Source organism: Halyomorpha halys, unplaced genomic scaffold, assembly GCF_000696795.3.
Source record: "Halyomorpha halys isolate HHAL.00 unplaced genomic scaffold, Hhal_1.1 Scaffold307.1, whole genome shotgun sequence".
NCBI classification, from domain to species: Eukaryota; Metazoa; Arthropoda; class Insecta; order Hemiptera; family Pentatomidae; genus Halyomorpha; species Halyomorpha halys.
The window spans coordinates 1461465-1474935 of NW_027107991.1; the positions used below are offsets into that span (position 1 = coordinate 1461465).

Genomic DNA, 13471 nt, shown 5'->3' on the forward strand with positions numbered 1-13471 from the left:
CTTTTGTTGATGTGTTGGGTAAGGTAGTTAAGTGGTATCTTTTTATTTATATGAAATATTATGCAAAATATGTTATATTTACCTTTCAACTCTACCGAAGTATCAGCTACAAACGAATGTATTTTTAAAAGTAGAACTATTGTTTTCACCTTAAATCTCTATTGTCATTTGGGAAAAGTCAACTCGAATAGTCCCTAGGTGGCCCCTAATATAGGGAGAAAGCGCTAATACAGGGTTGCTACAGAAAGACTATCGAATCTTTGTCAAACATATTTTTATGAGTCACATTTGTTACTTAAATGTGTCATTCATGATATATCAGAAAGTTATTGATAAGTTTTAAAAATATGCTAAAATTCAGCCTCTAAGCACTCTTTGAAGTGAAATTTGTGTTTTTCGTTAGTTTTAGAAATTTCTTAATTGATTCTTTTATTATTCAGTACATTTAAGATACTTGTCGGGCCGCCCGTAGCTCAGTGGTTAAGCCACAGTCTTACCAATTTGATGTCTATTGGAGGTGCCGGTTTCGAATCCGGCCTGGGGCATTGACTTTTTTCATTGGGCGGCAAAACCAAAAACTTTGATCCCCAACCATGGTTAGGCAGTATAGGAATCCAATGGGAGTCTTGGCCGAAAAAAAAAACCAAACAAAGATACATGTCTTTTCTTCTCATAGATAGAACAGAAAACATAAAAAATATTGATGTTATGAATTCCTCTCATCTCTTTCTGAATAATGTATGAATTTTTTTTTTTTTTTAACATTTATTAAGTTATGTTTTTTTATTCCAGAGTAATGAAGGTGAAAGTTCAACTGAAAGGCGTACAAGCTGCAGCAGCACCAGCAGCGATACAAGCTCAACACCACGGAACGCACTATTTACAACACCCCTTGTACCAAGTGCTCGATCTTGCAATGTGACTTTGATTCCGCAACCGGCAACTGTATCTTTAGGAAATTCATCACAGTCTGATTCACATCCTCAGTTTCCGATTGCAGATGCTGTTCTTTCTTACTTGGATTCCCCTGTTAGTAATAATTACTCTGTTATTTTCTAAACCAACATTTTACTTACTCAATCTTCTGCTCAACATTTCATAGTTAGTGAAATGACTATCCAGATAATAATAAGCAATGTATTTTGAACTATGAGTTTCAAGAAAAATAAACTTGCCAACACCTTTTTTCATTGATTTTCTTTTGTGTTTAACAAAAGAACCAAAAGTTGCAAACAAGTTTGTTTTAAAAATATATTATTTTGAGTTGTACACTTGTAAAGTAAGGCTTCTTGTTGGTGAAATCTCTTGGGGAATATGAATCTTTATGAAATTATCTTCCCACTCTTTAAATGTTTTGTCACTGACTTCTTTGCTCTCACCACATGTAGATGAAATTCCATTTTGTTTTTTTGAAATTTGATAGAAATTCACTTACTCGAAAGATAATTTAGATTATTAAGAGAGAGACAACATGTCTTGTAACCTGTCTGTATAAAAAAATGTAGGTTATCATCTTACCAAGAAATGAATTTTATGGAAACTATGAGGTACTGAGGCTTCCTGACACTCTGAATTCAACTTATGGAGTCTAAGGGTTAGGCTTATCGTGATTTTCATTTTGAGTTGTAGAGTCTCTTATTTGAGTTTAATTTTCTCTAAAAATGTTTTGAGGAACAGGAATGACTTTGAAATATCCAGTTTTGACTGTATGATAGAAAGGAACATAAAAATAATAGCAAGAAAAGTGAATTTAAAAAAATAAAGTAGGTTGAATTATTTCTTGTTATGTTCTATTAAAATACTTTACAGTCTATCCATTAAGAAAAATGCTGAAAATATTTTTTAATATGTTTGTTGTTAGATTGGAATGAGTTAAGACATTGGACTTAGTTCTAGGTCCAAGGTATAGATTTGAATAGTTGTCTGTCAACAAACTGTACTTGTCAAGTGCTGAATCCAAGACTTTATGGGCTTTAGTGGAGTAAGTGTTTTTAAACAAAGTCTTTTTAGAAAAAAAACAAAACAGACATGGCACTTTTCTGGAGGCAGTAATTAAGATTCTTTATTAATTCAAGTATTAATTTTAATTTAATTAAAATTTTCTTGAGTAAAATATTGTTTTCAGTATTACATTCTAGGACACTGCAGTTAGATTAAAAGCCTGTCAAGCTCTGATGCTGTTGGTTTCACTGCCTGATGGTACTAATACTGCTGTCCTCGTCTCGTCTGAGGTATCTCTAAGGCTTATATCAAGATTGGTACTTTTGTTCTACACTATTCCTCATTCAACTGATCCAAGCCATGTTGACGAGATGCATTTATCATGGGGGTAATTATTCTGTCGATTATTTAATAAATTAAGGTTATATTTTATGTTGGCATTATGTAACAAAAAATGTGCAGTGAAACTTTGTTAAGGTAATTAGAATGGATGTTTTATTCTATGATTGATACAACAAAAACTCTAAATGAGACATAAATTAATTATTATGATAAGGTTTATACTAGCTTATGTCTATAATAAGGAGGTTTATAGTAGCAAAAAAGGATTTTTTTTTTATATATACAACCTATTACATTTACAATGATGATAATGTATTTTATTTATAAGATTGTTTTGGGGGGTTCTGAAGGTAACTAATCTGCACCTCAGTAGAACTTGACCCCATTTCAAATAGGTGCTGGTAATGTATAAAAATCATTTGAATAAGCATGATTTTCTTATAAACCAATCTGCTTGCATTGAATAATTTATTGATATTTAAAAAAATATCTATATATTTTTATTACTTATGAGAAGATGATTGGGGATGCTGTCGGTGAAGAACACAAATAAGTAAAAAATTATTCAGTAGTTTCACCAGAATTTCAAGCCTGCATTAGGGCCGAGTACAAAAAACAAGATAGCGACCAGTGAATAAAAGAATATACAGAATGATTAGAAAATAATTAACACTATGGATAAATAAATAGTATTGAAAGACATAAATAGTTTAAGTATTATCATAATTCAAAAATAACATAATATACTATAATAAGGAGGCTTATAGTAACAAAAAGGGATTATATTTATGGTATAAAAGTATTATCATAATAACCCATAATATTAGTTATTTTCTTATTTTATAATCATTCTGTATTCATTGGTTGTTAACTATTTTTTTTTTTATTTAGCCCTAATGAAGGTTTAAAATTCTGGCCGAAACGTTGGCACTAATCAATAAGTTTTTACTTATTTGTGTTCTTTACTGACTGCACCCCCAATCTTCTTCTCCTCAATATATTATCTACTCATCATTATTTTTATTATATTAAAATTTTTTTTTTTTCGGTTGATTCTACAGACCTTGTAGATCTTTGGCCGCCCTAACTAGCCTTTTCCAGGCCTGCCTATCTTGGGCTGCTGCTTTCTAGTTTTCTGCATGGAGCTCTTTTGTATCTTTGTTGATTCTGTCTATCCATCTGTTTTTTTGACTGGCATTCATTGTTGTATACAGGTGTCCATTTCTCACCCATCTTAATCTCCTTGTCTTTATATCGTGAGATATTGATTGACCAGTCTCTGCAAGCAGTTCAGTGTTTATAAAAAATATGTATATAGGGAGTGGGTAGTTCATTGGTAAGGCACCGGTACTTAATCTAAGGACCCGGGTTCAAGTCTGGCTGTGCCTGATAATTATTATCTGTTATCTGAAGCCCTTGAGTCAGCCCTGTGGGTTCGGGAGCCCTCCAGGATCCACCCAGCCTCATAAAGTGGGTGCCCTTAATTGGGTAAAAATCTGGCGGTATAATGATTTAACTAAATAATTTACAAATCTCAAATATAGATTAATGATTAATGGCCTTAACTGATTAATTTTCTTGTATGAATTACTAAACCATCAATTATTAAATTGAAAATTATTATGAATCAAGTTGAGAAATTTATTAATTATTTGAAATATATAGGCCATCATTCTCTATTATCTGGACCCATCTCTGTGTCAGCATTCAGTTAAAACTTCTTCCCAATTCAATAATTGATGGTATCCAAATTGAAACTTTTTAGGCTCATTGATGATGCCTCTCTTAATTTTCTTAATGAGAATGATCTATACTGAATAAATACATTTATTTATGAAAGTTGTTATTTGTTTTATTTCATTCCATGTTCATGTTTCATAGGTTAGATATTCCAACCAATGACTGCACTGGTTGTAATGGGTGTAAACAAGCTGCTACTTTTCTGTCTTGGTTTGATTTCTGTGATCAGGTAAATGTATTAAAGTTTTCTTTTTATGGTTTGTTCACATTAGTTTTTTTTATTAAGAAATATTTGCTTTATTCTAGGTTATGGTTGAAAGTAATCAGAGTATAGCTGAAGCAGTGAGTCGAAGATTATCAGAATCTTTTTTAGGTCAAGCTTTCAATTCGTTAGCATTGCACAAACCCATAAATCTTACAATGCTTACAAAGTGTTTTAAGATGGCATCGTCCTCTCTTATGAATGTTGGTGAGTATGTAATGATTTAGATCTTTTAATACTTCATTAAATATTTTAATGAATGAAGACTTCCATGATATTTTTGAGTTTTTGAGAGTAAAAAAAATCATAGTTATCTCTATAAGAAAAGCAAACTAATCCATTGATTTAATTTTAAACCAATTTTGATATATTTTTATTATCACACTATGACTTATTTCTCTTCAAACATTGCTTCTTGAAGTAGGAGGATGGTCAGGCCTGTTAGTGTACAAGAACGAAAATAGTTTTCAACTATTTATTAATTACTAACATTGTAACCCACAATGTAGGTCTTTATCAGGGCTAAAATAAAAAGATACCAGAAGGTAAAGCTAATGTAAAAATATAAAGGTTACTTGTTCACACCACATTCAATAATTCATTTGTAAATAGTCTTAGTGTTTAATTTAATTACATTTTATTTTTATTTGTATTATTTCTTTTAGAAGTTTATTTTAATTTTAGAAGAGAAGATGTATTTATATTTTGTATTATAATATTTAACTGTAGGAATAACGATCATTGGATAATATTTGGTTGGTGTTGCCTAGCAACAGGTCAACAATCTACATTTTTTTAACCAGCTATCTCGGTCCCATTAGTCATTTGTCTGTTTCTTTATTTTATTTATTTATTTATTTTTTAATATAAATATTATATTATTCAGTTTACTCACTCATTTGATTTTATCTTGAAAACAACTTTTATTTTAATTTCTATTATTTAATTTATTCCTAAATATTTTATTTTAATTATATGTTTATGTTTTTATTGTTAACTTTGCCCAAATAAATGTTCATATCCTAGCCAGTTTTTTTTTTTTTGTTAATTAAGAGCTTCCTTCAAAAAGACATTGATTTCAAGTGGCTGTTAACACATGTTAAACAGATATGAAGTTGGAAGTTTAAAAAATACTTCCATATATACAAACTAACATAAAGCCTAAATCAAAATATTGAAGAAGTTAAAGATAAATTCAAAAGTCTATTTTTATTCTTCTTGATACAGCCCTGACCATCTCTTTCTAATTCACATATGGTCTATCATCAGTATAGCATTTCTTCCTGAATCTTTTAATCATTGAATATTTTCTGCTTCCAGTGTATTCTTTGTAAATCAATAACAACTGATTGTAATTGATAAGAATCAATTAAGTTATAGGATTAAAAAATAATAGTGTATTCTATCATACTAAAGGTCATGATAATACATTAATTTCTGGAGGAATAAAAAAAAAACCTTTACATTTCATACTCCTTTATTCACTAACAGAATAGCATTTCAGATTTAAACTCCCAATTTTCATATTTAAATTCCATTATTAGACTAAACATCCAGTTGTCAAAAAAAGTTCATTTTATCAAATTATAAATCATTGTAGGTGTATTAAATAATATGTGCATTTCATGCTAATAAGTCATCCTAAATTTTTTTTTTCCTTCTATTTCCAATTGCTTAATAGTGCATTTAAGATTTTGATGCAATTCAGAATTAAGAACCTAGTGTAATCGCAATCAAGGAATTGGAAATGAAAGGAGTGAATACTACAGGATGAGTTAATAGGATGGAATGGATTCACTGACATGTGTAATCTTTATATCAGTGTTAGCCTAATAATTGAGATCGGATTTGTAAATGGACAGTTTAAGTCCTAAATGCCATCTGATTATTTTTTTTTTTCTGTAAATTGATATATTGACAAAGTTATGGATTATTCTTCATTGTTATTCTATGATATAATTTTTACTTTTAATATGAATCGTGTTTCCATAATTTTCATAATTTATTATTTATTATTTCTGCAGCCTTAAATGAATGGTTTACTTGTGATACAATTTTGAATATTCTCTTGGAAAACTGGTCTAGTCAAGATACTGATTTAGCAATTGAAACGTTAAGATTTTTTGAGGTAAAGGAAATCAATATTTCTTTCACTACATTATTACTCTCTTCCTATTTGTTAATTAATTCAGTAATTTTTTAATAAGAAAAATATATATTTTTCTTTTAGCTAATTTTAGAAAAAAACAGTGATTATGTTCTGGAATGCTTGATTTGGAGGTATATCAAAGACAGAAGCTTTTTGAATTCCTATACTTCTGTATCCGGAGGTATCAAAATAAATTTTTATTTATTTACTAATATGATGAGTTAAAAATAAAATGTTTATCAAGTTGCAAAAAAAAAATCCAAAAATTTGTATACTATAACAAATTATAAAGGTACAAATCTTGAAAAATTATAATTGAGACAAAATGTTTTTTATTGTTTTTTTTTCTGTTTCTTTCTTTCCCCAATCGAATAAAAATTGTATTTTGGATTTTTCAAAATTACTAAGAATCACACCTTAAATGACAACTTGGTTTTTATATATATTTTTTATAACAATTAAAATTATACCTTAAATAAAATTTACTATCCTCTATCTGACTCATTTAAGTTGGATACATGATAGAGTTGGAAATGTTGACTTATGATCTTGTCAGTTTGAATTAATTTATTATTGATGTCCTTCATCTTCTTGATACCACTTTAAAAAAAAAAACTTGATATTAAATTTTTTTTAAATGGGTCATGGATTACTAAAGGTAGCTATTATGAATTTTTAATAATCAAATGATTATTGATGTAAGAAATTTATTTAAGGAAAAGGCAAAGTTGTTAAATTTAAAGGTAAGATTATTTCACCAATTTTAATTTATAAACATGTTCTACATTTTGGCTTGATGATATGACATGCAACTTAAAAACTGACTATTGTTAATTATTTCATGCACTTTTCAGATTTGACATCATTTTCACTTAATTGAGATAGGTACATCATTTTACATTGATCTGTCTCTGTTTTAAACTACTCATCCGATTCCTAACTGGGACAGCTTTGAGCTTAAAAAACAAAAACTATTCCACTGAATTCTCAATAGAACTCCTACAATCAAAGCCAATCATATGCATAATTTCTTCAATTATTAACAAATTTGTAGTTTATATTAATAATAAAAATTTGGTTCACTTGATTGTTATTTGGGAAATGTATTCTACTTGTCCCATATCATTCTTTCTTATTTTTATTTTTTTTAATACTGTATAGTGGAATTAGCAATTCAAGACAGTTAAGCAGCCTCTCATAATTTTTTCGAGTTTTCTGGGATCACAGCCAGATTCGAACCGGGGTCCTTAGTTAGTAGAGTGGATTTGGTACCACAGTGCTTTACCATTGAGCCACCCTGTTCCTAGTTAAATTTATTGTGTATGTAAAATAAATATTGTAAGAAATATTATTAATTTTAATGGGGTAAAGATCTGAAAATTTTGACGTTAATAATTAATTTTAAATTATTAAAACTATTATTATTTTGTTTTATTAGTTTCACGGGAATTATATTTACAAATTTAAATGTTAAAAATGCTGTAGCAGTGACAGTGACTTGTTAGAATATTTGTAATATTTAAAGCATTAAATAAAAATATATTTTTCATAATCACTTTATTACAAATTATAATATTTGTTATAGTGGTACTAGAAGATGGTAATATCGAGATTAATGGAGAAACTGAACCAGAAATCCATATTATAATTAAGAGGTATATTTTATATGGTATATATATATTTACACCTATAAGATTGAATAATATAAATGTATATTTTTACTTATATGTTAACATTCTTTTTGTGACTAACTATGTTTACATTAACAACTCCGAAAGTGTACGAGGTTAATTTTTTTACTCAATTATATTTTGGCAATACCTAATTTTCAGATGGACTAATATAGTTCCGAAGGAAATACAAAGCTGTAATTGTGGCTATGAGGAGTACATTGGAGAGTCAATGAGACAATACCAGGCAGTTCTTTCTAAAGCACAGTATCAGCAAAGTACCATTCAAGATCTTCCTCACTCTGATGCTGAGTTTAATGAGGGGCCTTTCCTGTCAGCACTATTCACAGCGCTATCCAACATACCAAAGCAGGTAGATTTTCGAACTTTATGTTTTAGTTTCTCTCTCTTTTCATTTGATAAAATTATAAATATTATGTGAGATAAATAAATATTGCATGAGGAAGAGATCGTTGAGGGAGGGGAGTGCAGTTAGAAGTGAAGAACACAAATAAGTGGTGCTTATTTTACTATGACAACATTTCGGTCTGAATTCCAGGCCTCCTTCAGGGCTAAGTACAAGCAAGATAACAAACCTCTTCAAATAACAATAAAACATTATATCTAATAAAACAAAACAACATGAAAGATATGATAAAAAAAATGTAAATGGAGACAAAGAAAATCAGACTAGTACTGCAATGTAAATAATAAAAATGATGAGAAGATAGTTCACCGTGGATAATATATATGAGGAGAAGATTGTTGCCAAAAATCATTGACAATTTTTTACTGTTTAGTCTACTTGACTAGTCGGTAGAAATTCAAATTGTGAATTTCTATAGGAAATTGGTTATTTAAAAGATTATGTTCTATTCTTTTTTATTTTACTGGAAAATGATCAAATATAATAAACAATTTTTTTTTTTTATGATTTATACATTCAGGACATGTTAGATCAAAAAAGTGCCTGTTATAAATTTGTTTTAAAATCTAATGTACGATCATTTTGGATAATCATTTAGTCATACATAAATACTATCTTGTATTGATACCGGTACTGGTAGCAGTGGCGGTGACGGTAGCAACTTGGTAACACGCCTGTCTGCCAACCCATAGATTGCGAGTTCGAGTCCACGGCCCTATCCAGGATTTTTTCAAGCTTGTAACTATACAATACTCACTCATAATCTCCCTCGGGTATTTGTGAGGGCCGTCAGCCAATGGGTGGCACTCACAAAAATAGGCGTCCCACCACATCAAGAACTGCGCGATGTATTTCGTGCGAGGCCTTGGACCTCCACGGTCTGTCGCGCCAATAAACATTAAACAACCTGGTACTGGTATTTGGTGGGGGAAACAAGTCTGGCAATTAATTGGGCCTAGTGGTCTTTTTTGCCAACCCTTGGCGGCAACCTGAGTTGTCACCGCATACTAACCAAGGTGGGAGTGTCAAGCTTCATTCTCCAGGACCGCTGAAAAATGAATGTTAACTGCCCCAGGTGGGAATCGAACTCACAATGTTCCAAACTGAGCTCACTGGGACCTGCTTCCCAACCCGCACGGCCGTCTTGTCCCTACTATTTTGTATTACTTTTATTTAATATTTTACTCCTGATTATTGAAATCTCAATAATTAGAATATTTTGAAAATTCATATTTAATCCTCATTTACTTGAATACAAAGTATTGAAATTGTATTGTATTGAATTTTTTTGTGATTCAATCAAAATCCTTGTAATATTATCTTCCTTTCTCTTGCAGGCTTATGAATTAAATTTGGAGTTGACTGGTATTGTATCAAGACTCGCCCTGCGGCCAGAGACGTACTTGACCGAGTATCTGTTGAATAATACAAAGCAGCTAAAGGTTAGGTCCCTCTACAGTGTATTGATGGGAGTCGCAGCCGAGCTTGGCAACAGTATCACTCAGTTTCCTGACTACCAGCAGACACTTGCAGATGTGAGAGCAACTTTAATTGGAAGATCAATGGCTTCCCTCGAACTAAAGTGAGAAATGCTTGTATATTAATAAGTTTTGAGCTTTAGTTAGTACTTCAAAAAAATTATAATATATTAAGTTAACTATTGGATGGTTGAATAATTTAAAAGATGTTCTGAGTGACTGTCACAAGTAAAAAAAGCATAGTATAAAACTACTTAATGAGTGCCGATGCTTAAGTCCACTTTGTATGCCTCCTTCAGAGCTAGGGAGGCTCGATATGAGAAATCAGGATCATTTAATAAGATATAATAAAAGTTAAAATATTATAAAAGAAATCAAAAAAGCTCACATCTATCCATTTGGAACATATTATTAAAAATAAGAAATATTATAAAAAAATCGTACTGATAAACGACATAGTAAAGTAAACAATTAATAAAAAATCTAGGGAAATAGTAATAAATAACATTGAGGAATTGATAAAATGTAGATTAAAATGAAAATCATGTTATCTGTACTTATATATATAAAGCTGAAGAATTTGTTTATTTGAACTCTCTAATTTCAGGAAATGCCTCAAAAATTATTTTTGTGTTACATAGACCATTTAAAGGGAAAGGCTTTATGTCATAAGTGAGCAGTGATTACTACTTATTTACGATTGTAAATGTCAGTCAACTTGAGACAACCAGCATATACTTATGCCATAGAGAGAGAAAAGTAAAAATATCATTTAAGAGGCAGTGCTGTAAGCCATCAAACTGGCTTTACAGTTGCACTGAATATGCAAACTGATACATTCTATCAAGTCTATCTTTTTTTGGTGATTACTTCTTTTTGTTTTTTTCTCATCATGTGTATGAAACAGGTGGGCATAGTTCAAATTTAATGCAGGTGGAATTGTTAAAACCGTGGATTGAAATTGTGGAATTGTTGGAACTGCTAGTATAAAATTATATGAAACCGCTAGTATAACAGATAAGCTTTTTAAAAATAAAGAGAAAATTACTTAGAAGGGCTGAAAGTATTGTATAAAATTAGCCTATTAAAACAAATTAATAATCTCACAATATGTGAGTAGATGTGAGATTGATAAAATTAAGATTGACAGTATTGGCTTCTTTGTGATTGTGAATGGATTAAGGAAATAGTTTTTTCTCCTTAATAAAAACAATGGCTAAAATATAGGGGTGCTTTATGGATAGAGTATGTTCAAATAGTTTGGAAGTGACTGGATTGGTACTGGTACAAGTAAGAGAAACTATTTCGGCTAGTGGGTCTACTGGTTCTTTTTGCCAACCCCAAGAAAAAAAAATAGAGTAATGCTTATACTACCTATTATTCCTCCCTGGCAAACCCTTTTTAATTTCCTATTGAAAATCAAAAGGGGCAGCCATTCAATGGAGGAAGCCTCATTTTGTAGAATTCTATTGGAGTCCAGTGACGCATACCGGTTAGAGGCTGTTATGTAATGTAGAGCAGTTACCGAAGCCTGTTCACATAAATGACAAGTTTTATCATGAACTGTTCCACAAATCTTTAAGTATGCAATAGCATGTGAGTACTTCTATTAGTAATCGGAGTTAATTTCTATTTAGGCTTAGCAGCCTCTTAGTTCTAGAAGTGGAGGGTTCATTAATAGCCTAGGCTTGCCTTAGCCCTGCACATTCACTCCATTCCTAGCCTGTTTTCCTCTATGTCTAATCAAGGACTTCTTTTAACTGATGTCTTTTAAAAGTACCTAAGAAAGTTTCCCCATTAAAAGAACCTCAGGGCCACCTCTTGCGAGCTCGTTAGCTTTCTTATTGCTAGTGATTCTCTTATGCCCCACACTAGATTAAGATTCTTTAAGCACGCCAATGACTCTAATACCTGTTTACACTCTCTCACCAATGTAGAGGTGACTCAAAGAGTCGAAGGGTAGACTGACTATCTGAATAGTTCAATAGCTATGTGCATGTGATACATGCCCAACGACTAGGTTACTAGAAGATATAGTTAAGGAGTTTTGAGGGTTTTTTTGGTTTTGCCAATGTCGAGGTAATCACAATAAGGAATGTGGAAAATAATTTAAGTGGATTGGAATCTTTTATGTTTGTACAGAATTATGACTGTTCATAAACTTGTTTAAGATAACTAAGAGTAGCTAGTTCTTTATATTGTTTGATTTAGGTGACATGACAATTGTTTTACATTAGTTTATTCAATATCCCATTTTGAATTTCAAGTATTTGTTTTAAAATATTTTTTATTATATTATTTTCAGACCTGATCCATGGATAGGGACTTTTGAAAGCATTGTGGTCGTAGAGGAATTGTGTAAGGAACTAGCAGCCATCTCATACGTAAAACTTAAAGCAAATAGTGCATAACTGATATATTTTTATAAGATGTTTTTCTCATGAAAGTTGTAAATAATGTACATATGTGTATCATATAAAAAAATGTTTTTATCAAAATTGGGACTGTACATTTGTTTAGTATATCAAAGGCATTAGTAGCTTCATAGAGCTTTTTAAAAATGAGGCTGATATCATTTGTTGAAATGGAATATTTAGGTCTTATAATGAAATGTAATAAACAAATTAAACATCCTATGATAACTACATTTATTTTACATATTTATTTTAAGTTCTTGTGGTCTAAAAATAAAATGGTCAACATCTTGTAGTACTGTATGTGGGTGAGAATTTCTTCCAGAAAGTGAATATTCAAATGATTGATTTATTCTTATTTTTGTTATGGTGGATATATATAGATATAATACACATATGTATTATATATTTTATAAACAAAAGTACAACATCCTTACTTTTTTGTTTGAAAATTACTAAAATTATAACTGTGAAGAATCCAAAGGTGCTATTCTGGTGGGTAGAATTGGCCTGACTGAAGAATAAGTACTGTCCGAGAAAAGTAGAAGGAAGCTATGCAACAGTGCCTCATTTCGCTTCTGAGACACCTGTATTATTTAACACTTTAGTATGGGGCTCTTATACTGGAGTATTATGATGTGTGAAGAAGTTTAATATTCTAAACTGATTTTCCAATCTAGTCATTACATGTTCTCAATGAGCTTTGAGAATCTTTGCAATTCAAAATTGTGAAACAGGCTGTTGGTTGTTTACATTATTAATTTTTAACTCCCAATTGTTTCTAATTAAAAGGTTTTAGGATACATTCATTATGGGAGGATCCTACTGTTGCGAACAGTTTATTAGTGGGTTTATAATAATAAAAGGTTTATCAAACACGAAGGTTCACTGCTGATCCTACCAATCGCTGTCCACAAACATCTGCCCAATGACACCCATCCAAACTCAATTCCACAAGATCAGTTTTGATGCAATCCTCCCTTCTACCCCTCAGATCATTGTTTATTAAATTTGTATGGATCCGTTATTAACCCTACAATCTTACATG

General features: G+C 30.6%; 1 protein-coding gene across 1 annotated transcript in view; it reads left to right on the forward strand.

Annotated features, from left to right (window-relative positions):
• LOC106681068 (FHF complex subunit HOOK interacting protein 2A) overlaps window positions 1-12656 on the forward strand; it is an 18442-nt gene extending 5786 nt beyond the window's left edge. Inside the window, exons 5-14 of the mRNA XM_014421199.3 lie at window positions 793-1029; window positions 2139-2329; window positions 4165-4252; window positions 4330-4492; window positions 6310-6413; window positions 6516-6615; window positions 8020-8089; window positions 8267-8477; window positions 9869-10113; window positions 12315-12656. Of these exons, the coding sequence (XP_014276685.1) occupies window positions 793-1029; window positions 2139-2329; window positions 4165-4252; window positions 4330-4492; window positions 6310-6413; window positions 6516-6615; window positions 8020-8089; window positions 8267-8477; window positions 9869-10113; window positions 12315-12420 (1515 nt within the window). The 3' untranslated portion in view covers window positions 12421-12656. The remainder of the gene's footprint in view (window positions 1-792; window positions 1030-2138; window positions 2330-4164; window positions 4253-4329; window positions 4493-6309; window positions 6414-6515; window positions 6616-8019; window positions 8090-8266; window positions 8478-9868; window positions 10114-12314) is intronic.
• The last annotated feature ends 815 nt before the right edge of the window (window positions 12657-13471 follow it).